General features: G+C 39.4%; 1 protein-coding gene across 3 annotated transcripts; it reads left to right on the forward strand.

Moving 5' to 3' along the window:
• Positions 1-5,068: 5,068 nt before the first annotated feature.
• On the forward strand, positions 5,069-27,558 carry snx7 (sorting nexin 7). 3 transcript variants are annotated; one of them, XM_032551075.1, is made up of 9 exons: positions 5,070-5,258; positions 9,299-9,490; positions 10,503-10,613; positions 11,500-11,658; positions 12,796-12,994; positions 14,887-15,086; positions 16,790-16,876; positions 19,201-19,353; positions 26,637-27,558. In XM_032551075.1, exons 1-9 carry the CDS (start codon positions 5,175-5,177, stop codon positions 26,715-26,717), a joined length of 1,266 nt encoding a protein of 421 aa, XP_032406966.1. In that variant the 5' UTR covers positions 5,070-5,174; the 3' UTR covers positions 26,718-27,558. The 3 variants fall into 3 exon arrangements, with proteins under 3 accessions (XP_032406965.1, XP_032406966.1, XP_032406968.1); XM_032551074.1 differs by lacking the exon at positions 26,637-27,558 and having other exon boundaries at positions 5,069-5,258; positions 19,201-19,969; XM_032551077.1 differs by lacking the exon at positions 9,299-9,490.
• The last annotated feature ends 333 nt before the right edge of the window (positions 27,559-27,891 follow it).

The raw sequence follows: 27,891 nt of genomic DNA on the forward strand, positions 1-27,891 counted from the left end.
AGCTGGTTTGTCTCAGCAGCACCTCAAACAAAAGACAAGTGTAAATAAACCATTCAGACAAACATTAAATAAAGTGTGCACCCATTAGAAAATATATGTCTAAATGAAATAACTAACTTAAATGTATAAACTGTAATGTAATATAAAGAAAAAATACTAACACGATGTGGTGGCGGGAGGAGCATCCACCACACATATCTTTTACAGATTTCATAAAATCTGCCTTTAAGTGTTAGCTCACATTATGATCAGAAAAAGACAGATGCTCTTTTTGCTAAGCACTTGCTCTAAGAATTCTGAAGGTTCCAAAACTCACTCTTTGAACTCGCTCATATTCCTCTCTTTCTACACATATCATACACCAAAACGTAGGTTGGAAATCAGAAAATGTGACATTTACAAATCACCACAAGGAAATAAGGAGTAATCTGCCTCTCTGCCTCTCACTGCTTGTCTGCCTGCTTCACATGGACCACACTGGCAGCACAGCTGTGTAAGTGGAGTCCCCTCTGAGAAGGAGCTTTGTACCACTTGTGTTAAAGATCCCTGTTGTGTTAGAACTCTGAATTAATGTACAGAATGTGATTTACTGAACCTGAGTGTGTCAGTCTGTAGAGCAATATCACCCAGTGACATTGTAGAGCAATGTCACTGGGTGACTATGAACCACGTCAAGCACTGAGTATGTATAGAACAGATCAGTGCATTGATCAGTTAGTACAGGTAGAATCTACTGATCAGAACTGATATCGGGGTGTGGTTATGGCCTCAGAACTGAACCTTCAGACACAGAAAGACAGTTGTAAAGGCTGCCTTCTGTCACTTTCATTTCATCCCTACAAGATCTTGAAATACTCATCCATGCGTTTCTCTTTAGTCAGTTTGATTACTGTCATTGTAGGTGTGCCTTAAAAAGTCAGTTAAGCAGCTGCACCTGATCCAGCAGGCTGTTGTCTGTTTTCTCAATAATATTGATCCTCTAATCTGGAACAAACTTCCAGAAAACTGCAAAAATGCAGTTAAATCATGGTTAAAAATCTCATGTTTAAATGCATCTTTGACATATTGTGGTGCTAAGCCATTCAGTGATTTATAAACTAGCAACAGTATTTTAAAGTCTATTTTCTCAGTGGAAGAACTTTGGATCTGGTGTGATGTGCTCCATCTTCCTGGTTTTAGTCAGAACTTCAGCAGCAGCGTTCTGGATCAGCTGCAGCTGGAATATTGATTTTTTAGCCAGACCTGATTACCTCTGCTTGTTCCTTTGTCACTTCCATCTCTCCCTCAGTACTTAAGCTATTCGGTTTGCCTTGCCCATTACTGAATCCTTCTGTTGTTCCTCCCCATTGTTTTCCTGTTATGTGCTCCAGTTGTTTTTCTGCTAGTTTCCTCCTTGAGCCTCATGTAAGTTTCCTTTTTATTTATTTATTTTTTTAAAGAAACTGAATTTACCTGCTAGCCTGGAATTTTGCCTGCATTTGGGTCCTACCAAAAACACTCACTATGACAATTTTTGACTAGCTCAGCAGCCCACTGCTTCTGTCCAGGTGATGAAGCAGTGGGCATGCTGCAGAACTCTGTTATCATGTTGTGGTGATTGTCTGTGTTAGATGAGTATTGAAATACTAGTATTGAAATACTAGAGAATAGAACCACCTATGGGCTGCTGCGATGGCTGGTTACCATGGAGACTGAATGTGGGGTGGCGGCCAGGCAATAGGTGATGGTGGAGCGCAGATTTCTTTGGCACAAATCCCTGCTGCTTGAGTATCAGAAGATATGACAGGTGTTATTTGGTCTCCTGCAAAAGGAAACACATTGTTTGCTACAGTATAGTTTTGATACACATACAATGACAATAGATTTTACTTACTTTACCCAAAGGGTTCATGCATAAGAATTAAGTGGCATAATACCAAAAAGTAGTCAAGCAAAAGCATTCCACAAAAAAAAGAATAAAAAGCATTCAAAGCCCAAAGAAAAACTCATGAAACCTTCAAAAGGCTGGGGATTGATTGATATTGTTCAAGACCGCTCAGAAAGATTCAATTACTTTATCTTCTTGAAAGACAAGGTAAAACTTGGTGGGTTGACACTTTTTTGCCCGTCACTGTAACTGAGAATCTCCCCGTTCCTTTAGTCAATTACACAAATCTGTTTTTCCCCATATATCAATAACATATTTTGCTCTTTTAGCCACAGCAGCGTGGAATGAAGGTGGACATCTGAAGTAGTAGCTGTGATGCTAATCTCAGCTTGTGATGGAGTCAAACGCTCAATCACCAGAGGAAGCAGAAACAGGTGACGTGTAGCATGGCTTATGCAACACTGACATCTTTTGGTCAACTCCTCTGTAAATGACTTGAGTCACTGCAGCAAAAGAGCCAAGTACACCACAGTAAATAAAGATTATGATCACATTATGCAAGTGACTGCTTCTTCTGTTCAAACTCCCTCTGCATTTTCATATTTGGACAGTTATTTATGTTCTAAAAGACAGAGAGCCTGACTGTGCAGACATACATTGACAAAACTGATGATTTCCAAAAGTAAAAAAAAAACTAAAACTCTGCCCAGATGTTTATTAAATAAGAAACAAATTGATCAAATAGTTGATTATTGATTTTTTAAATACAGTTCACCAATGCTTATTCTTCCAGATTTTGATGTACAATTATCCTCATCCAACCAAATTTTTTTCTGATAGGTAATGAGGTAATCAGTTTTCTCATTAAAAATACAACAATGTAAAAGAAATATCAACTTAAAAAAATTAAAAGTTGATGTGAAAGAGAATTTACCCTGAAAGCTGTAGTATTGTATAGTATGAGACAGAAAATCTGTGAAGAATCAAGCTTCTCCTCACAGTGCTCCTGCAGCCACCTGGAGAAATGCATCGCTCCCGGTCAGAAACAACTAATCAGAGCCAGGACTCTGGGTCTTTGAACTCCAGCCGAATTACAGAAAGAACTGAAACGGTTTATGTCGGCATTTATTTGCTCAATTCTGAGCCTTACATTAAGTTCTCTTCTTTTTTAGTTCTCATCTTTTTATTATTATCTATGTGCTATGGAAAACATCTGCTTTTTTGTGTTTTTCTTTTTTTGTCGTCTCTCTTTGACTGCAGGTACTACAACACATATTACTGTACTGTGTGTAACTGTGCATGTGACAAATAAAACTGATCAAATCTAAACAAACCTAATTAATTTAATCTAATGTAGTTTTTTGTTTCTTTTTATTGCTGTTTGATGCTTTTTTTTGGGTGCTATAGTTTCATGTGTTTTCATAATCATTTTATATTCACAGATAACTAAAACCTTTTCAGTTGAAAACCCTTCTATACATTATAGTGAATCAGAATGCAAACAATGCGTTGACAAACATTGCTAATTCCTATTGAATTAGCAAAATATTGTATAAAACAGGCTGCACAGTGGCGCAGCTGGTAGCACTGTTGTCTTGAAGCATGAAGGTCCTGGATTCGATTCCCGGCCCGGGGTCTTTCTGCATGGAGTTTGCATGTTCTCCCTGTGCATGGTGGGTTCTCTCCGGGTTCTCCGGCTTCCTCCCACAGTCCAAAAAACATGACTATCAGGTTAATTGGTCTTTCTAAATTCTCCCTAGGTGTGTGTGAATGGTTGTTTGTCCCATCTGTCTCTGTTTTGCCCTGCGACAGACTGGTGACCTGTCCAGGTGTACCCCGCCTCTTGCCCGGAACGTTAGCTGGAGATAGACACCAGCACCTCCCGACCACACTCGGGACAAGGGTGTTAGAAAATGGATGGATGGATTGTATAAAACACTGTTAATTTATTTTCTTCCAATTGCCAGCTTCAGTTGGATGAATGAAAAAACAGACCTCATTAATCCAGTAATCGGATAAAAAATGTGATAAAGTAAAATATTGGCAAATACTGCCCTAATGGCAGCATTAATATTTAAATTTTTGTGTACCTCTAACAATTCCTTTTCTGTAGTTTAGCAAATTAACCTGTAACAATAATAGCAAAATTTTTAAGCTAACCTGGACAAAAAAAAAACATACCAAAATCAGAAATTATATTAAATGTAATTATAAAGCAGCAGGCTCACAAATGGTTTTGTTAAATGTTTAAATTCAATTTCCTCACAGTTTTTACTAATAAAACCACTCCTGAAAGTTGCAGTTATTTTGTGATTTCTCAAAGGTTTTTCCAAGAGTCTCACCAGGAAGAAAAGGCAGTGCCAAGTAAACCTGCTGCAAACCCACGACTACTGTTTTATACTCAACAGAAACAATGGAATAACAGCCATTCCAGCTTTGTGTACTATCACTGGAGATAAGAAATATCTTTTACAAAAGTTTGTCTTGCAGCATTCTTGACACAGATGTGAACCACCATCATGTCTTCTAGCGGCAGTGATAAGTTACAGTCCGTTGCTATCAGTTCTGTGGCTCTCTGTTGATTCTTAGGAACTGATTGTGAACTCACGTGAGTCTACCGCATCTGCGTACTGTATATTGCAGTCATAGAAAAGAGAAAATGATTATACTGGAAGTACGTTAGCTGTTTACCAAAAATAAAAGCACCAGTATTAATAACCTAAATAAAAGATCAGGGGGGTTTGTTACTTTTCTAATAGTGTTAAATTAATCTGATCTCTCAGAAATGAATGATTCCTGTCATAATGTTACATTTATCCTGTTTTATCTGTTATCCCTCACCTTTCTTGAGTTGAAATAAACATCTGCAGAGGATTATTGCTGACCTTCTATCCAACCTGAAGTACAGGTTTAGGGTCAAGAAAAGGCTTGATTCCAAACCGAACTGCATTTTTCACCAATTATTAGCGCTATTAGTTATTGCCAGTAATTGCTAAACATTATTGCGTAAAACAAGATTGACTGTACCTGATTTTGAATCTGTCTTAAAGACTGATTGCTCCCGTTTTATATCTCAGTAACCTATATCTGTAGGTCTCATAATATGCTGTGAGACAAGTATTGTTAATTGACGAATTATAAATAAACTATGGCCAAAGTCGTTATCATGCTTTTATTTTGAAAAAGCTCAGTGGAAGTGGTTTCGGTAGCTGTGGCTGAATGATTTGGAGCCGCTCAAAAGTTGGAATGGAAGTTTTTCTGTATTCTTCCTATTGAAGTCATTTCATTTAAAAAGTTGGGCATTGTAATGAGTGGAGCTAAGGTCCCGGCGGACATTTCAGGACACATGTTGGACCTTGATGAGGAGGAAGACCTGGAGGTGTTCAGTAAGGTAAAATAAAGTTGGCCTCGAGTCAGTTTTGCTTTGCTCTGGGTTTCTGGTGTTGTGGACTGACCGACTGAGTGGCTTTCCGCTGACACCAGGAAGAGTTGAACAGAACCGAGTCTTTCGTCAGCTGCCTGTTGTACTAGACTTCTTGTTGTTCCTAACGCCATATACAGTCTTTTATAAAACTGCTGCTGTTTTCAAACTACTTTATTTTTTTAAGGGACTTTTTTGTCTGTTTAAAGAAATTTTGCTGAAATTAATTTCTGTAGGTTTTGAAGTGTGAAGCTGACCTTATTTTCGCCTGAGTAAAAGTAAAACCTAGAATTTCAGGTAGAGAATGCACCGATCGATGTCCTGGCCAACACCGAGTTCTCACCTGACATTTTTTTTATTTCCTGTGCTCTGACTGATTCTTTGATAGGAATGTTAATTTTGAATCCAACAGGAAACCGAAGGAATTTGAAACCTTATCCTCATTTATCCAGATCATCAAAGCATAGGTCCCTGATCTGCAGACTTGATTAGGGCAACATGTAAACATATTCTGGCTGTAAGCTCATTTTGGGCCTAACTCTCTTTGTAATGAAATGTATCTGACATTATATATGAATATAAATATGACAAAAAAAATGCTCCACACTCTAAAGAGATAGTATCATGTAAAATCAACTTTTTTGAGCTTTACATCAAGTTATAATTTTATTCCCTTACCAAAAACCTACCTGGAATGTTTCCTTGATTCTGAGAAATCCTTTAGTCTTCCAAGGCAGTCATTACACCTTCAGACTTCCTGAAGGTGGAGTTTTTAAACAGAGGAACAATTTCAAGGCGTTAAACTACTTAGTCAAATTTCTTTAAGTCCTATTTGAGATGCAGCATTTTTATAACAACTGAAGTCGTTATTATGCTTTTAATACAGTTAACTTCAGTTAACTATGTTAACAAATTAAGTTATCTTGATAGTGCACTTGATAGTGCCATTTTATAGCACTATGTGCTTGGAAAACACACAATACTGCCCCTGTTAGTGTTAATATCAATGATGTTGGGAGTTCATTGTGTCTAATATATTTAATCAATTATGGTAAACAACAGATTGATTTGATCGCTAATCATTGGTCCGAACCGATCATTGCAAAATTAGCCAAATAACTAGTTCACCTATAGTAGAACCTACAACATGCAAGGGAAACATTCTTTGTGGAAATCATGAATAAAAACATTAGCAATGCTCAAGCTTTATCTGCAACAGTTAATAGGTTCACAATCCCACCTCTGACTGTTCCACCTGAACTCCACTCTAACACGTCCTTCAGTGAATTTGCAAATTTCTTTGCAGAGAAAATGTAAAAAATTATAGGATTAATCTGCACATCCTTACTAAATCCAGTACCAGTGCTATGCCAAAACACAATAAATACAGAAAAAATGACTCAATTTCAACTATGCAAGCTTAGAAGAAAAAATAAATTAAGCTTATCAAACCACTAATTAAAAAAGAACAATCTGGACAAATCACCACTGCAGAATTACAGGCTGATCTCCAACCATCCATTCATCAGCAAAATTATTGAAAAAGCTGTTTCAACAGTTAAATAACTTCTTAATGATGACCAACGCTTTGATGTCTTTCAGTGCGATTTCCATGGTTACCATAGAACTGAGACTGTTCGATGACATCCACATATATACAGACTGTAGAAAAACTGTTGGACCTCAGTGTTGATCATTACTGAAGCGACTGGAGAGTTGGGTCAGACTCTCCGGTCCAGTACTCATTTGGTTTGAATCTTACATAAAGAACAGGGATTTCTCTGTTTCAATAGGAAACTTCTCATCAAAGTGGACAAAAGTCACATCTGGGGTTCCCCAAGGCTCAATCCTAGGACCCCTTTAATTCAATATCTATATGCTCTCACAAGCTCAGGTTATAACATTAAGTAATATTAGCTACCATAACTATGCAGATGATGCAAAGCTCTACATCATCAATTTGTAGATGAACCTGGTGGTTCAGAGTCACCAGGTGATTCTGAACCCATAAAAGAATGGAACAGATGCTTAGAACAGATAAATGTGTGGAAGTGCCATAACTTTCTCCAGCAGAACCAAAACAAAACTGAAGTTATTATCTCTGGAGATAAAAAAAGAGAACGATCTAGAGCAGTGTTTCTCAAACTTTTTCAGGCTGAGGACCTGAGAAAGGTCAATTTGTTAACCCATTTAACAAACACTCACAGGCCGTGTAACTTGACACAACATGTTAATACAACCTGAAATGAAAATGTTAGTCTCTTAATGCACTTATTGTAATTAGTAATTCTACTTGGGGTTATTTTGTGAAATTGTGGTTTTTAAGCTTTCTAATCATGTCAGACACACAGAAATAAAAAAAGAAGTTGTTCTTTATTGCAAAAGTTCTATGTATTAATAACGTTTAGGCCTGTTTGTAATTTAGAAGCACAATTAAAGAAAAATTTACTTTTGAGTTGCTTTGGCAGAAACAAAAATCCTCTTCTGCACCATTAAATCTAAAAAGATATACACCCATTTATTTAGCTATTGTATTTAATTTAATCATGTTTTATTAAGTAAAAATAACTAGCTGTTGGGGTGTGAGCAGAGCATCATAAGCAAGCAAGTCATAAAAACAAAGAACAGTTCTCACTTACTGAGACTTGAGTCCTACCATAGACCTGTTCAAAAGAATCAAATCGGTTGTGATTGCTTGACACAATACTCCCAGCAGGTGTAACTTGGCTTCCTCTGATTATATAAGTAATTCTAGAGTTATTTTCTTTCAACCTCTATCTTCAGCTTTTCCTTTGAGTGTCTTGGTTTATGCCACTTATTCATTATTATTTTTAAACACAATCATTTGGTAAGATAACTGTATGCATCACACTTTGAGCTCAAGTCATGGCAAATAAACGGTTTACTTTCATGAGCTTGCTGACCACTAGGCGGCGCTCGCAGCCCACTAGTGGTCCAGGGACGACAGTTTGAGAGACACTGATCTGAAGTCAACGTAGAGCTTCAGTTATTACAGCTAGAAACCAGAGATCAGGCTGAAATCTGGGCGTGGTGATGAACTCTGACCTGAACCTTCAGAGCCACATAAAGACATTTTATTTACAAAGTCGACCTTCTATCACCTGAAGAACATTTCCAGGATTAGAGGACTAATGTCTCAGCAGCAGCTAGAGAAACTCATCCATGTGTTTATCTTTAGTCACATTGCTTCTGCAACAGTGTCTTTACAGGTCTGTCTAAAAAATCTGATCAGCTGATCCAGAACGCTGCTGCTGGAGTTCTCTCTAAAACCAGAAAGATGGAGCACATCACCCCTGTAGAATAGCTACAGGAAGCCATTCTCTGACTCACTGTAGCTCAGAGAATAGACTTAAAAATTCTTTTGTTAATCTATAAATCACTGAACGGCTTAGCACCACAATACATTAACGATCTACTGTTGTATATCTTTAATTTCTTCCTCCTAAATGGATGGCTGCTCCCTTCTTCCCTCAGTCTGTAACCATAACAACCAGTTCTTTAAAAAGATCTCATGGTCAGAGTAAAGTTCAGGAATTATCTTGAATTGACTTAATGTTGTCAGTTAAATAAAGGCTCAGAGTGAGACTTCTGTTTGCTGCAGATGTCTGAGTTTTCCTGCTGACCTCAGCGGGTTCTGAGCAGACCTACAGGCAGCAAAGCATGGTTCACTGATATATGCATAAACAGAGTGATTTTAATGAGAGAACCTGTGTGGAAGCTGTAAACACTTCAGTTTCTAACGTGTTGCTGCAGCGCCGCTGCTCTGCCCCTGTCAGCTCAGTTACCAGGAGACAGTGCAATGTTGTGAGGACTGGATGCATAGAGGGTCATTTTATCATCTTATTGTTTTCTTCTTCAGAAGGTGTGCATTGTTCCACCTATTAAGCATGGTTAAACATTCAGGTTGTTTTAAACATTTGTCTGGATCAGCCCTCCCTGATGAAAGTATTGTGCTAAGCTAACAGCAGCCATACTGTCTGTTGATCCAGAACACGTCCCTGGCGGATGGCAACCCCATGCCCAACTCTCCTGACTCCATGGTCAACCAGTTCCGACTGGATGAAGAGAATGAAGAGGAGCAGCAAGGTGCCATTAATAAAGACATCTTTGTTACTGTTGACAACCCAGAGAGCCACATTTCTGCTATCGAGACCTTCATTACATACAGAGTTGTAACCAGGGTGAGTTGCTAAATCTGTCCAGTCACAAAGTAACATACTGATTGTGAGACAATCAATATGAACAGGTTCAGGTGAACAGGTTCAGATTAAATGTAAATATTTAATCTGAATCCATTTAAATGTTCAAATGAAATGTTTCTTTAAGTGAGAGACTTAAATGTTCAGCCTCTGTCTCAGTCCCCTAATCCTGGGACAGTAGTCCTCTAATGGCCTTCCTTCCTTTTTGCCCGTCTTCTCTTTTGGGACAAATTAAGTATTGTTGAATTGAACTGAATCTAGTTTTCCTTCCTTCCTTTTCTGCCTTTGTTCCATTCATTCATCCATCCATCTACCAACATGCTTATCCCTAGTGGGGTCTTGAGGTTTGCTGGTCCCTATTGCCATAAGTCGACGGATGAGAGGCGGGGTCACCCTGGACAGGTCGGCAGTCCATTACAGATCAACACAGAGACAGACAGGACATAGGTCAACATGTATAACAGTATTTTAAGTTTAGCAACATGCAGTGAGAAAATTCAGTGTTAGCGGATCTTTAATTACCAGCAAAACCACTGTGTAAATAATCTGACATTGTGATATTTTCTGGATTCAGCGTATGGATTCAGAGAATGACGTTCAAACCAAGGCCTCTTCAGATTACTTGCAAGCTGACTGCTTCTTTAGATCCTTCCTCTCCACATCAGCATTCAAGTGATGTATCTGTGAAGATACTAGGATAACATCAATTATGACAACATTAAATTTCTCTTTTTGGAATACCTGAAGTATTGTTGAATTGAGCTGGATCTAGTTGGGGGGGGGGGGTTCTGACTAAGACTGAAATTGATTTCCACAAACATTTGCAGTGTAACAAAGCAGATTTCAGTCAGAAATATGAACAGTTACCAGCAGAATGGTGAAGACTTTTTACTGTATGTTTTGAATCAAAATGAACACATTAAAGTCCCAGTTTGAGGTGGAGCACAGAAGTAAAGCTTCATGATGGAAGTTCTCATCTGGATCTATTCTCCAGACCACCCGCAGCGAGTTCGACTCCAGCGAGTATGAAGTACGGCGACGCTACCAGGACTTCCTGTGGCTCAAAAGCAGATTGGAGGAGAACTACCCAACTCTGATCGTCCATGTATGTATCACAGCATCAACTTTTCAGCCTCATCGATAGGAAATGCTGAGGTTTCTGTTAGTTCTCTGAGACAGACCCGCTACCTTCTTTTGTTGTTGCTCTTTCTTCCTAATTTCATAATAGCTTCTTTCCTCACCATAAATCTGTGCATATTTAAATGATTTCGATCTGAAGTGACAGCTTTTGTCTTATTGAATGGATATCTGAGAATATGCATGTGTCATGGATGCAGCAGGTTCCTCCTCAGTGTTTGATCTCAACACTGTGGGGTTTCCTGAGCATGTTAGTCAGAAGATGCTCTGTGTCATTGCAACAGTACTTTTAACCCTCAGGAGAAACCAGTGAGCAGTTGGACTGAGTCAGAGTTTGTAGTCTTAGCAACTGGAACTCAGTTTGAATACCAACATGTTTTGTCCCCAACAACAGAAGGTGAAACATATAGATTAATTACATATGGAGTTCAATATTTCAAGCATTTATGCTTTGTAAATTTGATGAGTTTTGCTGAGAGAGAATGAAAGTCCTCAGATTCTGCAACCAATTCTGAGCTCGTTACAGGCTCTGGACACTGCTGTAGGTGACCTGGGTCAGTCACATCCTTTCAGTCAGAGCAGTCAGGTCAGTGTTTGGCAGATGTGACAGATATCCACTAGTTGAAGCTCTTTAGGCAGGCCGTTTATCTTGGCAGTGAAGGCCAACACAGAGCCCAGTAAGCACTGCACTGAGATCCAGCCCCACATGTCAGACATGACAGAAAACACGGTGATCCCCTGAGAGCTTTGTGCTACGCTACATGAGCTGCTGCCCACAAATGCTTCTTCCTCATCACCCTCATCACATTGGTTTCTAGGGTTAGATTTAAGTTTCTATGTTGGTGTGTTTGCAGCCTCTCCCAGAGAAGTTTGTGATGAAGAGCATGGTGGAGCGCTTCAATGACGACTTCATAGAGACCAGGAGGAAAGCGCTACACCGCTTCCTCAACCGGATCACCGAGCACCCCATCCTGTCCTGCAGCCACCACTTCAAAGTCTTCCTCACTGAAGAGGTTTCTCTCATAGACATACACGCACACTGGAAAGGGTGGGGACGAATTTATTCATTCATATAACAGCCAGGGAACCACACAGCTAAAGAGCTTAAAAAAAACGACTCTAGTGCAAAGAAAGAATGAAAGTTAGAAATCTGAAATGAAATGTCACATAACTATGAAAAGCTTTTCAAAAATGAAAAGGTCCTGAGCTTTGATTTAAAGGTCCAGTACTGTGGCCTGGTGTAGGAAGCTGGTTAGTCTGACTGCTGTGGTCTACCCAAAGTTTTAGTTCTTGGAACATTTAGAAAAACATGAGACAGTGATGTCAGGCATACCAGCTGGGGCCAAACCATTAGAGCTTTAAAAATGAAGAAGAAACATTTCAAAGCTATTCTAAAACGACCAGGCAGCCGGCAGAGAGAGGATAAAACCACATTTTGGACCAACTGAAGCCTGTTGAGGGACAGCATCATAGTCTACAGGTGAGAAAAGCATCTTCTCAAAGCTTCTCAAGATCAATAGCTTAAAAACTCTGACATTAATTTTAAACGATCTAGTGATTAAATGATCTAGGTTGCTAAATCAGCTTGTTTGTTCAATTTTAAATCCTTCTCAACAATCCCACCCTAGATTTGTTGCTGTGGTTCTAAACTGAATATTCAGAGCTCGGAAATCATTGGTGGTTGTCACCAAACTAGATAGATTCAATCTTTACTTGATTTGATTTAACCTCTGGTGTAGATCAGAGGAAGTGCTGACTTCTGGTTTTAACAGTGGAAAGACAAATGATGCTGAGTTATTATCACTATGAGTGGCAGCAGATAAAGGGACCAACAATGCAAACGTGTGGCACCCCACAAGACAGAGGAGCACCAGACGAGGATGCATTATTACCATAACTGAGAAGAACCTGTCCATTAAATAAGATCTAGGCCATGAAATATTAAATCAAGTAAAAGCTTAATGGGATCATTAGTTGCATTAAAGTATTATAGAAATCTGAGTTGTTTTTTAAAAAATACTTCAGGTTCCTTCATAGTCTGGAAAGGGGATGGAATTAGTTTCCTGATCTGAATAAGCTCGGAGGAGAAGTGTATAAAAAACTCTTTATGATTCCGTCTCTTTAAAAGTCTTGATGTGTGTGTGGTGCAGGAGCTGGCCCCTCACAGGAAACTAGGTCCAGGATTTCTGAGCAGGATGAGCGAGACCATGAGGGCCATGGCCAACTCTGTGCGAGGGCTCAGGAGCAAGCTGGAGGAGTTTGCCATCATGCAGGAGTATGTGGACGACTTTAGCAACAATATGTGCTCTGTGGACAAAGTCACCCACAGGATCACAAAGGAACATAGAGGTATGACTCCAGCTTTAAAGCAGTTGTCATAGAAAGTATTTCTCTTCCCGTACCTTCATGAATGTCCTTTTTCTGTTTTTCTTCATCTTCATGCTTCATGCATTAATCCTGACTTATTTTTCACTAAAAGCATCACATATGTGAGAGACAGCAACAAGCTAGACGTAATCACAAAAGTCTTGTTTACTTCAGTTTTATAGATGTCATTTAGCAAGTTGAGACCATGATAAGTTTGTTCCAGTATTAATGTTACATGTATCCAGAACCATCAAAGTGAACGAAACAAATTTGATAAATCAATTAGTCATATCCAATAAATGAGAATATTATTGAAAGTTAATCTTTTGTGTCTAAGACAAACATAGATTATTGCCACACAGACCAAAACATTTTTTCCTGTTAATTAGGATTTTCTGGCTACTGTTAATGAATTTAAGACAGTTTTGTACCAATAATGGGACCAATCTAGTTTGTCTGAATTCTCTGCCTTTTTCTCCTCTTTAAACTCAGCCGATGTCCATTATGACACTTTTATTGGGCAGCCTAGAGCCCTTTTGATTGACACCGCAGTCGACCAATAATGTTATGAAATGGCTTTTCACAAGCCAATAATATCCAGAGAGCGACTTGAGCTCTTTTTGACATGCCTGTATTCTTTCTGGAATATTTCTGACTGGTCAACTCGGAGACTAAATCTAAAGCCACAGATGTGTACCCAACACGCGCTTCTGTCACAAGGATACATGGCACCTTTGCATTTGTTTTGACATGAATCCACCAGCTGCATGCGTAACCATGCACAATCTGTGCGCCTTTGCTGCGTCATGCTGAGGGGAAACTCAGGCTCATGCGCAATGGTGTTTACAGATACACGTTGTCAGAACGTGTCAAAACTGGATGTATTTCTTCAACAGAACTTCAACACGACTCACTGGAGTGGATAATTATGGCCGTAAGAGTGCTGCAAAGTTTTGGATTTGAGAATACCGGAAACCTTTAGTCCTCTGCTGTTACAGTCAGAGCCAGGGGGTTAGAGCGTACCGTAAGAGTGTGCGACAGGGTGAGGTGGGGGTGGACAGAGGTGAGGGGTTTAGCGCACCGTCAGAGCGCGCATGGGGGGGGGGTTGAGGGAGTTAGATTGCGGGGGGAGAAGGAGAAGGTGGGTTACTGTACCGCTAGAGGTCTGTGGGGGTATGAAGGGGTGGGGAGAGTCAAAGAAGAATGAGAGAAGGTGGTTGGGGGGCGGGGTTAGTGTACCGTTAGAGCACGGGGTGGGGAAATTAGGGGCGGGGGTGGAGAAGGTGGGGCAGTGGACTGGGGAGAGGGGGGGTAGCTTATAATATATAATATATATTACTTATAATATATAATTATAAGACTTGTGACTGTATGTTGAAGCACTGAGGCGTTGCAGTGATTAGAAGTTTGTATAGCAGATGTTGTCCAAGTGTGACATTTGGAGACTCCAAATGGAGATTCCAAATGGCACACTTGGACAACACCTGTATATCCTCATAAATAAACATGTCCAAAATGACATTTCTTTTTGTGCTATTTTGATCAATCTTGAAATCCACGAGCAGAATACTTTATTCGACAGTTTTATTTTCCAGTCCATACATTCAACACTCAATGTGCATTTACAAGAAATAAAAATGCAAAATCTGGGTGAAGCAAAATCTTTCAATTTCTTTTGTGTTCCAAATTAGGTCTGTAGCGATATAATAATCTCATGATACGATATGTATCACAATATTCGGCAAACGACACAGTTCAATACGATCCAATACACTTTTGACTTTCTAAAAGATTTTAGAGGGACAGAGTGATTCTGGTGACATTTTGTGACTGTTCCATAGACTTAAGCTTCTCTCTGTTCTTTGTGCTTTTAGAATACATGGATGAGCTGAAGCAGTATGGTCCTACCTACTTCCAGTGGGCGGAGTCAGAGGAACTGCTGGCAGAACCACTGAAGGGTGTTGGTAGCTGTGTGGAGAAGTGCAGTAAGGAGACAGAGGAGCAGATCCAATACCTGTCCGAGGTCCTTGTCCCCACCCTGCACGAGTATGTCCTCTGTGCCGACACTCTGAAGGTGAGAATAGAATAGAAGAGAAGTGCTCAAACCACTGACTGCAATCAAATTTGAATCACTGATGGCCTCAGCTCTGGCTTGCTCTAGACTGCTTCAGCTGGAAACAGTTTAAGCATCAACAATTCAAAAACAAAGGAATAATCTTTAAATTGTTTTAGCCTTACTTAATTGATCTCTGCCCAGACTCAACTCTAACTTGCTTATTTAAAATGCTAAATAACATTTTAGAGCTGTTGCTGCATGCAGTGGTTTCTGCATGCATGCAACCCTTTCAGGTTGCACCTGATCTCAGGGCCTCTTGGCCAATCAGCAGCATGTGTGTTGCAGCTTTTTGGTGGTTTGATGGCAGTTGGTGTTCTTGGTGTGCACCTATTCCCTTGCTGCAGGGTCAGATTTCCATGCTTTTATTGAGGTGAAGTGTTGGTGTCAAAGAGAACTGATTGTTTGTAGCGAAGCCCAAATGAAGCCTCATGAAGCAATGAAGCTTTCTAGCCTTTTGCTTTGGCCAAAGGTTCATTACTCCATGCTTTAAACACAGGTGGCATCTGCTGCACTAAAACTGTGACAGTCTTGTCACTCAAATAAGCCATACTTCAAAAAATAATAGAAAATAGTAGTGTCTGAATGTGCAACAATAATGTTTTATCAAACCCATGTGAGGTCTATTGAACCCAATTTAACTTTGTCGTGATTTGTACTCAAAGTAATCCTGTTCTTGATCGTCAGCTAAGATTGTGTTTTCTTTTATGCCATGAACTGATTTGACAATAAAGATATATTTGTTTCAGTTTTGCTTGTTGAGGCAGACATGGTTTTTGTGACTTCCTGAAACATTTTTTCTAACTTTATTTTTCTGGGAGTTCTGGTTCTGAAAGTTAGAGAATTTGAACCTTCCAATTACTTTCAGGCTGTTTCTGATGTGTAAGATTAATGTTTCTTTATTGATCAAACAAGAATTAAAAAAAAATCTCTATAAAGTTATGAAAGTTAATAATTTTTATTTAAATAGAACCTTATTTTCTTCCTTCCCAGATGGGAGAGGTTTCTCTCCTTATCGTTGACTTCACTTCAGATACTACGGATGACAAATAGTCTCCTCAGATCCTACTATCTCTGCTGCTGCACAGCCTACTATCTGACTGACAACCCACAAAGCAGCAAGGCTCATTGTGCTTTTATTTTGAAAACCGACACGCAAAATGAAGTAGTGACATACCCAATGTAATGCGAGGCATGGTTTGTTTTCGGTCACATGGTTTTCAGCCAGAATACATTAGCATCGAAGCGAGGCTTCATCTGACATGCCCCCTTACCGTGTTATTCTTACCTAAGGTCATCATACGGTCATAATTTTATACAACCAATTCTTACAAGTTTGAGTTAACGAGATTGCTCCAAGACCCTCCCCTGTCTCTGATTGGTTGTTTGGTTGTCTTGTAGTACTGAGAGGAGACTGATCTGTTCACAGATCATCTGTCTCATGTTATGCTGTCAGGACATGGTAATAGTTTAAATAAATATGTAAAAATCATTTTTGTAAAAGTTACTTACTCCAGTTTGAAGTGTGCTTGATAAATAAATTTGATTTGAATTGGGTTTCAAAATATTTTCCAATGGTTTCACTTTTGCTTACACTAGTTAGCCACTAGGTGGCTTTCTTTGGGTCAACATTCAAGTCCAATAAATGTTTGTGTTTCTTCCAGGCTGTGATGAAACGGAGAGACAACATCCAGGCTGAGTTCGAAGCAAAGAATGAGGCCCTGGCCTCAAAAACAACTGACAAAGAAATGGTAAGCATTTCTTTGTCAGATTCCCTTCTTTGTTCATCATACACACATCAACATGAATAGCTCTTGTATGTTGTACTTCTCTGCAGTTACATTTCATAAAGAAAAAAATGGAAAAATGGTCCCTCTGGACCAACCTCAGTCCATATTGTGGAGGGACAAGAGTTCCCACAGAGGATTATCTCAGTAAGCCTGACTGCCACTCATTTGTCCAGTAGGAAATGGAGCTGCTGATGTGCTGTAAAACAGTGACAGTCACCACCAAGGCTACAACTGGGCCGTTTCCACCAGTCTGAGCATGCTCAGACTGGTGGAGCATGCTCAGACTGGTGGACGTCTACTTGTGTAGATGTGCAGGTGTGTCTCTCCTCTCAGACAGCGAACATTAAATCCATCTGCTAGATTTTAATTAGAAGTTCAGTGTGAAACCCTGCCGCCCACACCTCAGCCCACTCTAGTAGGTGTGTGTGGCTGGTGAGAGTGGAGCAGCTCTAATTCAGTCCTCAGGCCCCTAATGCATGTAAGCCAGCGTTGGCCTTCAGCTGATCCACTGTAATAAGAAGTGAAGTGTCACTTGGACACCTTTAGTTATTGTTCCCTGGAGGATCTCAGTATAGATTGAATGAGCGTTCAGCTCACTTTTACCTCATTCTGAATGAGGTTCTTTGCTTAGTCGTTGTTTGCTGGTTCAAAATCTTGTGATCAGGGGAATCTGGAATTCAAGCTTTTCTGTTTGGTCCAACTTTTTTCCAAGCAGACTATAATTTGTAAACAAAGCCACAAAAGTGATGATCAATGCTCCCATTGGACAGAGAGTCAGCAAAACACAAACCTGAAAAAAATATACATGGAAGTCCTGCTTGCTGCATTTTTTTGTGCATGTTTGTGCTGTTATTACAACTTTAGTACCATTCTGGGTGAGTTGATAGACTCTGACCTGAACATTCAGACCCACATAAAGACAGTTACAAAGTCAGCCTTCTATCACCTGAAGAACATCTCCAGGATTAGAGGACTAATGTCTCAGCAACATCTAGAGAAAATCACCCATCCGTTTATCTTTAGTCGCATTGATTACTGCAACAATGTCTTCACAGGTCTAGAAAATCTGATCAGCGGATCCAGAATGCTGCTGCTGGAGTTCTCTCTAAAACCAGGAAGATAGAGCACATCACCCCATATTTAAAGTCCTTAAAATACTGTTGATAGTTTATAAATCACTGAACAGCTTAGCACCGCAATACATTACAGATCTGCTGTTGTTGTATCAACGTTCCAGACCTCTCAGGTCTTCTGGTTCTGGTTCTGGTTCTGCTCTGCATCAACAGAATCAGAACTAAACATGAAGAAGCAGCATTCAGCTTCTATGCGCCACAAATCTGGAACAAACTTCCAGAAAACTGGAAAACAGCTGAAACACTGACTTCCTTTAAATCTAGACTAAAACCCACTTGTTCAGAATTGCTTTTGAACCTTACTTATGAAACATTGACCAACATATTTGACGTGTATTGATGATTTTGACAATGGCACTCGACAAAATGTAGTTTTACTGGTTTCTCAAATTGTTAGAACTTCTTATTCTTTTCTATTTATGATGTAAACACTTTGAACTGCCATTTGCTAAAATGATTGGTGATTGATTTTGAATGTTAAGAGCTCATACAACGCTGGCTTTGTGATGTGACATTTCTAATTTTGGAACAGCAGGGATTTTATGTCCTCTACAATTAATAGTTTATAACCATTTAATTAGAGAACTCATATCTATCAATTTTACAATAATAGAATATCATATTAGCAAGTTTTGTTATCTCACAATGGGGGAAACTCTGGTGCAACAACAGCAAAATGAGAAACAATCAAAGCACGTAGATTCACGCAAAGATAAAACATTAACACCTGACTGGAGAGCAGCATCAGCTGCGTTGGGGCTGCGTTGGGCTCCGAAGTGTCTAAGGAGGTTTTCGATTCTCTCCGCTGCATTGACAAAAGACTCATTCCTCACTGCTCCATCGAGCTGCCGCTGAATATTGAAATCCAATGCAAAGAAAAGCCAACATCTGTGTTAATCTCTTATTTGTATTTTCCATCACTTTTGTGTTGCAGCGAGTTTGAAACGTTGCGCCTTCATTTTTCTTCTCGCTTTGCTGCTCCGTCACTTGAGTGTTTTCACGCCTGGGGGAAACCAACTTTGGTCCATTTAAAGTGTACCAGATCAGTGTGAAGAGCCAGATTTCTCTGAACTCTCTGGCCAATCAGCGTAATCCAGACTCAGCTTTGCTTCCTCAAACTCATCAGTGATGAGGTTTTTCTATGTGTGGCAGCTGCAGGAGGAGGTGGATGACCTGGCAGACCGAGTGGAACAGGCTAACAATGCTTTACGGGGAGACTGGTCCCGCTGGAGAACCAGCATGAGAGCTGACCTCAAATCTGCTTTCATCTCCACCGCTGCCAAGAACGTCGATTATTATGAGAAGGTGAGTTTGACTTACTGCCCTTCATCTCTTTATGATGTTTGTCTTCAGACCTCAATAACTTTGGCTAGTTGGTTCTTTAGAGCAGCTCTGTTACCTCAGAGGTGTTGAAGAGGAATCAGTGGTTTTTAAAAGGAAGTAATTGTTAAATTCATGTGCACATGTTGATTGGTAAAACAAGCTGTTTGTTTAGCATTCATCTTCTCTAGGTAAACAGGCATTTCTCCTGGAAGTAATCTGCTGCTAAGAAAAGATTTGAAATGGAGGAATAAAAGAGAAATGTAGTCCAGGGTTGTGTTTGTATAATCTTCAGCCATTGTTGGCGTGTGTGTGTTGGATACATTGTGTGTGTTTGTGCGTGGGCGTGTGTGTGTGTGTGTGTGAATTTGTCGACAACTGTTCCCAGATCGGACAGGGAGGAACTAAACAACAGTATGCCAGACACAGCGGTCAACAGTACAGCATGCAAAATATACAGCAATAAATTAGATGCAGTCCTGATCATTTCTTGCTGTTTTCAGTGACAAAAAAATGCTGCAGTGTATTTTAGTCCTGGATTCTCCATCTCTGCCAGGAGAGGGCAGCAGCTCACTTTAATTCTTCCCCCTCAGGTTCAGTTCCTCTCTGTTAAAAAAACACTAAATGTGATCAGAGGTGACTGTCACTCTGAGCAGCTGAGTTAAAGATGTTTTCCTTTCCAGAGAAATACTGTGAAAGATAAAATATTGCTAAGTGCAAGCTAAGGTAGAGGACTGTCTTATGTGCTTTTTATGAAAATTTATAACTACAAGGTTTCAGACCTGAATGACCGGCTTGGTTCCAGTTGTCATTAGGAAGAGTTCAGCAGTTCAAAAACACACATTTTATTAATACCTTCAATATTTCAAATATTAGCAGGAATAGCTTGTTCTTTGTTCCTATCTCACACTTTAAAATTCTAATATCCATAAGGACACCATGTTGAAGTTCTTCATTAGTTCTAGTGTGTTTAACGGAGTTAAGTGATGGCACTTAGAAGGATGGGGGAAGGTTGGAGCTAAAGCCCAATCTCTAATCCCACCTTTGGATTAGATAGATTAGATTTCCCACTTAGTCCCACTTCTTTATTTTACATGGATTACACTCTGCCTTGTTGTTCAACAGCTAATGTCACCAAGCCCTCCAGAAAGAGATAATGAGTAGAGGGTACAAGTCCATGATCTTGAGTGAAGGGTCAACTAATCTAGGCAGAAAGGAAGCACTTGGTTGAAGTTTGGTCAAGAACTTAAGCAGCAGAATAATAGCCTGAAATATTGTTTGTGCTGACTGAACAGGAAAATCAAAATATGATTTGACTGATGATTTGAAAATATGACTTGACTGAAAAAGACTTGGTGTTTGAGTAATGACCAGTGAATATTTTACATGCAGCTGGCTTATTCCATTTAATGACAGCCAGTCAGAAAGGAGCCGAGATCAAAGCAGAGTAAGACAACCTTTAAGTAACTCTGGAGCCATTCATCTGCCATGTGTTCCTGCAGCATTGCTGTAAAAACCAGATGATTACTGTTTGGCAGTCGGTGTTTGCAGTTGATTATTATTGTTGCAGACAGCAGGCTGTTAACCATGTTAGCAGGCTTGCTAACCAAACAAGCTTTCTGTGTAAATGAGTGACTAATGTAAACATGACATCAGTTCAATGTATAAATCTAGAGTAGATTGAACTTTTTGGGGGCTAAATTTATTTTAGAGAGCTTCCCTGTTCTATGCATGTCTTCCCTGCTGCTATGTTGATAAGAAATTGATTTTCAAAACAAGCTTTGGTGTTTAATGGTGTGTTCACACCAAACGCGTCAAAAACCCATCTGATGCTTCAAGTTCGACGCATGTGCCCTTTTGGTGGATCACACCAAATACACTGCCTGGCCAAAAAAAAAGTCGCCACCTGGATTTAACTAAGCAAATAGGTACAAGCCTCCTATTGGATAAGTACTGCATAGGCGATTATCTTTCAGCTGGCAACAAGTTATTTAACCCCAGCTGATGCAACGAGTAACTCCTCATTTCTTAAACAACCATGGTAAAAGACACATCCTGTGGTCGTGGAAAAGACGTCAGTCTGTTTAAAAAGGGTCAAATCATTGGCATGCATCAAGCAGAGAAAACATCTAAGGAGATTGCAGAAACTACTAGAATTGGGTTAAGAACTGTCCAACGCATCATTAAAAACTGGAAGGATGGTGGGGAACCATCGTCTTCCAGGAAGAAATGTGGTCGGAAAAAAATCCTGAATGATCGTGATCGGCGATTACTTAAACGTTTGGTCAAATCAAATCGAAGAAAAACAACAGCAGAACTCAGGAGTATGTTTAATTGTGAACGCAAAAGCATTTCCACACGCACAATGCAAAGGGAACTCAAGGGGTTGGGATTGAACAGCTGTGTAGCCGTAAGAAAACCTCTAATCAGTAAGGCTAACCAGAAAAAAAGGCTTCAGTTTGCTGGGAGCATAAAGATTGGACTCTGGAGGAATGGAAGAGGGTCATGTGGTCTGATGAGTCCAGATTTACCCTGTTCCAGAGTGATGGGCGCATCAGGGTAAGAAGAGAGGCAGGTGAAGTGATGCACCCATCATGCCTAGTGCCTACTGTACAAGCCTGTGGGGGCAGTGCTATGATCTGGGGTTGCTGCAGTTGGTCAGGTCTAGGTTCAGCAACATTGTGTGCCCAAAGAATGAGGTCAGCTGACTACCTGAATATACTGAATGACCAGGTTATTCCATCAATGGATTTTGTCTTCCCAAATGGAATGGGCATATTCCAAGATGACAATGCCAGGATTCATGGGGCTCACATTGTGAAAGAGTGGTTCAGGGAGCATGAGACATCTTTTTCACACATGGATTGGCCACCACAGAGTCCAGACCTTAACCCCATTGAGAATCTTTGGGATGTGCTGGAGAAGGCTTTGTGCAGTGGTCAGACTCTCCCATCATCAGTACAAGATCTTGGTGAAAGATTAATGCAACACTGGATGGAAATAAATCTTGTGACACTGCAGAAGCTTATTGAAACAATGCCACAGCGAATGCGGGCTGTAATCAAAGCTAAAGGCAGTCCAACAAAATATTAGAGAGTGTGACCATTTTTTGGTGGCGACTTTTTTTTTGGCCAGGCAGTGTATATTTTGAGCGTCTGGTTTACATTCAAAGTCTATATGTCTCAACTTGTCAACCTAAAACATTCCAAACGGTTCAAATCACGCCACACTAGACTCTCGAAATGCACCGCAAAGGCACTTGATGCACCTCCACATAGTCTTTGAATATAACCCAGATGCGCCTGATGCTGAAAACGTGTTTGGTGTGAATGCACCATTACAAATGTGGAACCTCAGAGCTGTCAGGGGAAATGGCCAGAAGAATGAAGAGCCATCTCTGAAGGACGAGTGTGTAAATCAGGGCAGTGTCTATGTAGGACACACTTGCTCAGCAAATAATAAAGCAGGATAGTATGATTAAGCAAAATGCAGACCACTGAGGTTTCAGTTTTGAAGGACTTCATTTACCCTAAAGGGTTGTGAGGAGAATCTATTTGCATTAATTCTTTACTGGAAACATGTAAATAAATAAAGGAAATAAAAAAAGACTGGAAAATAAAATTATTTTTTATTTAAATATTACTTAATTTTCTAAATTTCCTTTTTGATAGTCTGCCTCTCACTGTTAAAATTAAGCTACCATAAAAATCATAGACTGTTATATTATTTGTCAGAGCACAAACTTTCAAAATCAGTGGGGGATCAAATACTTATTTCCTCCACTGTATGTATAAAAATAGATTTTAGTGTAAATGTAGCTTTAATGGCTTAAAGCCATAAACTGTCCTATGAGTACTGGTGAGGATCACTTCAACCTAAAGGCCTGTGAATGATTTAATGTTATGGACCTGAGAGATATGACCATGAAGTATCTAATAAGAGACTGGCATCTGGAAGGGTTTTTATTCCGTCTAGGTAAGGAGGCAACATAAGAACCACAGAGAAAAGAGTTCAAAATGTTGGAGTGAGTGAAAAAAAAATTGTTTCTGGTTGTCAAACAAATATTGATAACCATCAAGGATAACATGAGTAAATCCAAAAATCTGTTTTCAAATGATGATTTCATATATCCAAACCAGCCAGATTCTCCATGTCAAGATCAAGAATCGACGAGTCCCTTCAACAGTACCTTCCTGACTGCATGAAGTGGGCTAAAAGTCAATCCCCAATCTGTAGAAAATCACATGAAAAACAAAGTTTCTGACATCCATCAGTCTGGAAAGGGTTACAAAGGACAACACTGAGAACCTGCAAGTCTTTCCATGACTGGCTCATAAAAACTAAAATGAAGATTTTGGAGTGGTCTAATCAAACTCTGGACTTAAATGTGATTGAGATGCTGTGGTGTGAAACATTGAACAGGCCTTTCCAGCTCAAATTCTCCTATGAAGAGCAGCTCCAAATTCCTCCTCTTTTAGTAAACATTTGGTCTGCATTGGCTGAAACTTAGTTGCCAAAAATGACTTGAGAAAATATTAGAGAAATGTATTTGTTTAACAAAGACTGTGGAACTGATATGTTGGAGATTTTTTTATTTTATTTTATTTTTAACAGTTTTTGAATTTATTCTAGCACTTCAAAATCATCCAGTCATGTCTTCAGCTGTGAAATGTGGTTGGCGGTTAAATCCCTCATCACACTGCTGAGTGACTAATGAAAAATCGTACAGAATTTTAAAGTGTAAAGAAGATGATACATTATTTTTTTATATTTTGTACATCTCTACCAGTCTTCAGCATCAACATCTTAATTTGTTTGCCTTTTCATCTCCGAAAAACTGCTTGAGCTTTTTGCCTCTCCAGCATGATACTGCCATCACTCTGTTTGACTCGTGTTTTGCCTGAAGGTCTAAACGTTCATGTTGACTGCCATCTGACCAATGTGCCCTCCCTCTCACGTCTCTTTCATGGCTTGTCTCAATCAGAAATCAGAAATTTGGACCTCTTTACCCTTTATTTCAGCAGTGCCTTTTTTCTTGCCACTCTTTTATAAAGGCCAGATTTGTGAAATGCCTGGGGAACAATCTCTGCAGCTCCTCAAGAGTCACCATGGGCCTCTTAGCTGCTTCTCTCCTGTCAGACTAGGTGGATGTCCAGGTCTTGGTGAGTCTGCAGATGCATCCTCTCTCCATGTCCAGGTGAAGGCAAGGCAACTTTATTTATATAGCACCTTCAGCCAGAGACAATTTTAAATGCTTATACAAAGAAGTTAAAGGAGCTTATTCCAGATTTTTGGTGCATAAAAACTGGAAGATGCTTCAATTCATTCTCAGAATGAGTAGGTTGGATTCAGATAATCTTAAAGGCCTTCATGGTTTTTAAGCTTTGGAGAAGATCAGCGATGTAATCTGGGCTTTTATTAGTAGGTACTTTATAAGCCATTAATGAGATTTTATTCTTTGAGTAACAGGAAATCAGTGCAAGGACCTCAGAAGCGGACTGACATGCTGACCTCTTTTTGTTTTTGTAAGGCATTCTGAAGAAGCCGAAACTGCCTTGTGGATTTTTTGGGTAATCCCAAAAAATGTGAAAATAGTGCTGCAATAATTAAGTTTGCTAAAAACAAAGGCATGAACAAATTTGGCAATATTTTTTAGATGATAATATTGTGCCTTTGATGTGGTTGTCGAGGTTCAGGTCAGGATCCCTGATCGCTACCAGACTCCTGCCTTAGTCAGAGCATTTTAAACCAACAGATTGAAGGTGGGTTCTGATTTTTAACCTATTCTGTTTTTTTGTTTATTTAGCTGAAGAAAACTTTGGCACATCCTCAATATATTTATGGAGTATTTGTACCTGATTGTGATCTCTGGATGATAGACTAATGTACAGCTGTGTGCTATCAGCATAATTGTGATACTCTATCTTGTTCTTGTACAGTTTGACTGAGTGGAAACATATACGTATCGAAGAGGAGAGGACCAAGGATAGAACCTTGACGAACTCTGCAGATAATTTTATTCAGTTTAGATTCATAGTTTCTTATGGACACACTAAAGGTTCTTTTGGAAAGATAGAATTTAAGCCAGACTTTTGTTTAGCTTCAGGATTTCAGCTTCAGAGTTTTTCCTCTGGCTGCTGCACAGAAATTGGCTGTTAAATGGAGAGTTGGCGAGCCGCGGTGCTGACTTACTGCTCTCTCTCTCAACAAACTGCTATTACCTTGGAAAAAAAACAAAAACGGACTGTTTTATTGATGTGCTGTGACACAGTGGTACCTGGTCCACTCAGAGGGGGCCCTGGATCCATCTGTGTTTATTGGTGTGTGTTTGTCATTTTCACTCCATGGCTGGATGGCTTCCTGCCTACTAGATAACTACCTCTTTGTTATAAAGGTGTGATTTGCTTTGTCAAGCTTTTCACCACACACACATGTGCACCCCCAGGCGCAGACACACATATTGACGTAAAGGAAAGCTCTGCAGCTGTGTTTATGAAATGGAAAAGAAGTTCTAGAATAAATGAAAAAGTGAGAGAAGTGTTGAGATGAACATTGAGGTGTTTCCTGCCTTGTTTTAACCTTTTGCTCACCAATGAAAACACATCAGCTCATTTCTGAATAAACTGCTAATGATGAAATGAAGAAAGCTTTATTGCATGAAAATTCAAGTGAAGCTACACATTTCTGTTTGCCTTGTCCTTTAACAATTGTACAATGGTGAAGTAGAATTAGAATTGCAGCAAAAGGTAGTTCCACTTTTGCACGCCACCCTTTTCAATTTATTTATAAAAAATAAATTGAAAAGTTTATTTTGAATCATATCATTTTTTTCTACTTGACAATTGTATTCCACTTTGTGTTTCTCTTACACATTAAATTCCAATGAAATATATTCATGTTTGTGGTTATCTGACAAAATATGTAAAAGTTCAAGGGTTGTGAATACTTTTGCAAGCAACTGTATTTTAAGAGGTACTTACAGAATACAGACAACCATTAATATTAATTATTAATATTTTAACAGTTTAATAGGCTGTTTTTATCAATATATTCTGACACAACCAACCCTTTAAGGACACTCATGATGGTGATGGGGGCACATGAGAGGTGTGCTTTGTTTGGCCCAAAATGAAAATGAGTTTGTCCGATCGTCCCCAGCCTGTTGAGGTCATTGCTGATGTGCCTCCATGTTGGTATCATGTGAACGGGCCCATGATGAGGTTTGCCTCATGTTTTCATGTTTGAAGTGCTGATTCTGTTTCTTTCAGTGTCTGGCTGTTTGGGAGTCCTTCCTCCTCTCTCAGAGAGGTGAGTCAATGGAGCAGAGAAACGGAGCGGACGCCTCCTAAAGCTGAGGACCGAACCACAGGTGGAGACAGCGGGTCATTTACACAAGCAAACTTTTCATGTGAAACATTTTCTTTCTCTTTGAACAAATACAACTCGTCCTACTCTTCATTCCAGTGATGTTTCCACAGAACCAAACACTAATTCCACACACGTAGACAGCCGGAATTAAACACTCTACAGGCAACACTTTGCATCTTCATGTTGAATCACTTTCCATGATGTAATATGATGCTTGTGAATGAAGTGCAGACATTCTGACACATTTCCTACAGCTGCTCTATAATGACCTGTCTCATGTTTTCCTAGTATGTGCAGCTAAAGCAAACCAGAGTGCTTTGTGGGATCCCATTTTAATCATTTTCACTCTGATTAAAATGGAGTGAAAAAGTCCAGTTGTGACATTAAGCATTCATTATTCCTAATTATGCAGCAATACATCCTGTGTAGCAGCAGTCATCCACAGGTCAGCTGAATGGGGTTGTGTGCTCTGACTGACTAAAAATAACTGAAAAATGTCATTCTTGTATATGCATTTATTTTTCTAGATCAATACCTAAAGAGAGTGTAACACTACAGATTGTAATTTTAAAGACTGGAACTTTGTGAAACATTACTTCTAGAATTCTCATCAATTAGTGTCTTCTACCACCATGGGTTTCTAATGTCTGCCATATTTTGCTGGTTGCAACTTAAAGTTTACAAGCAAGATAACCTATTAGTAATGTATTTCTAATTAAAAAGCTTTGATTATGTTTTTTTTTACTGAAAATTGTACTATTAAAGACAAATGAATGAAGAAGTGCTATTTTACCATGATAATAAAGATTGACATCAAAACTCTTTTGGCTTCTGTTTGTAAACTCCTGCAGCAAAAAGAAACCAAAGATGAGAAGTTGCCTTGTTTTGTCTTCAGGATACTTTTAGAACATGACTTTCATGTCTGCCCAGCACTACAGTTTTCTCCAGGATGTCAACTCGTTTATTTCCCGACTTAACATGATCAATGATTAGTTGTAACAATACACTATATTTGAGAAATGTTTACGATGTAAAAACAACACAGCAATAATACTGTAGGCTGACACGGATGTCGCCATGTTGTTATGACATCCATTCACCCAGAATGCATTCTGGGTAAATGACATATGCTAGGTCCCATTGTGCTAGCTCTGT

This window comes from Xiphophorus hellerii, chromosome 21 (genome assembly GCF_003331165.1).
Source record: "Xiphophorus hellerii strain 12219 chromosome 21, Xiphophorus_hellerii-4.1, whole genome shotgun sequence".
In the NCBI taxonomy this organism is placed as follows: Eukaryota; Metazoa; Chordata; class Actinopteri; order Cyprinodontiformes; family Poeciliidae; genus Xiphophorus; species Xiphophorus hellerii.

Coding starts and splice junctions, on each gene's coding strand:
- snx7 (XM_032551074.1), top strand. CDS start 5,175: ATGAGTGGAGCTAAGGTCCCGGCGGACATTTCAGGACACATGTTGGAC. Junction 9,491..10,502: donor CATACAGAGTTGTAACCAGG/GTGAGTTGCTAA, acceptor TCTATTCTCCAG/ACCACCCGCAGCGAGTTCGA. Junction 11,659..12,795: donor AAGTCTTCCTCACTGAAGAG/GTTTCTCTCATA, acceptor TGTGTGGTGCAG/GAGCTGGCCCCTCACAGGAA.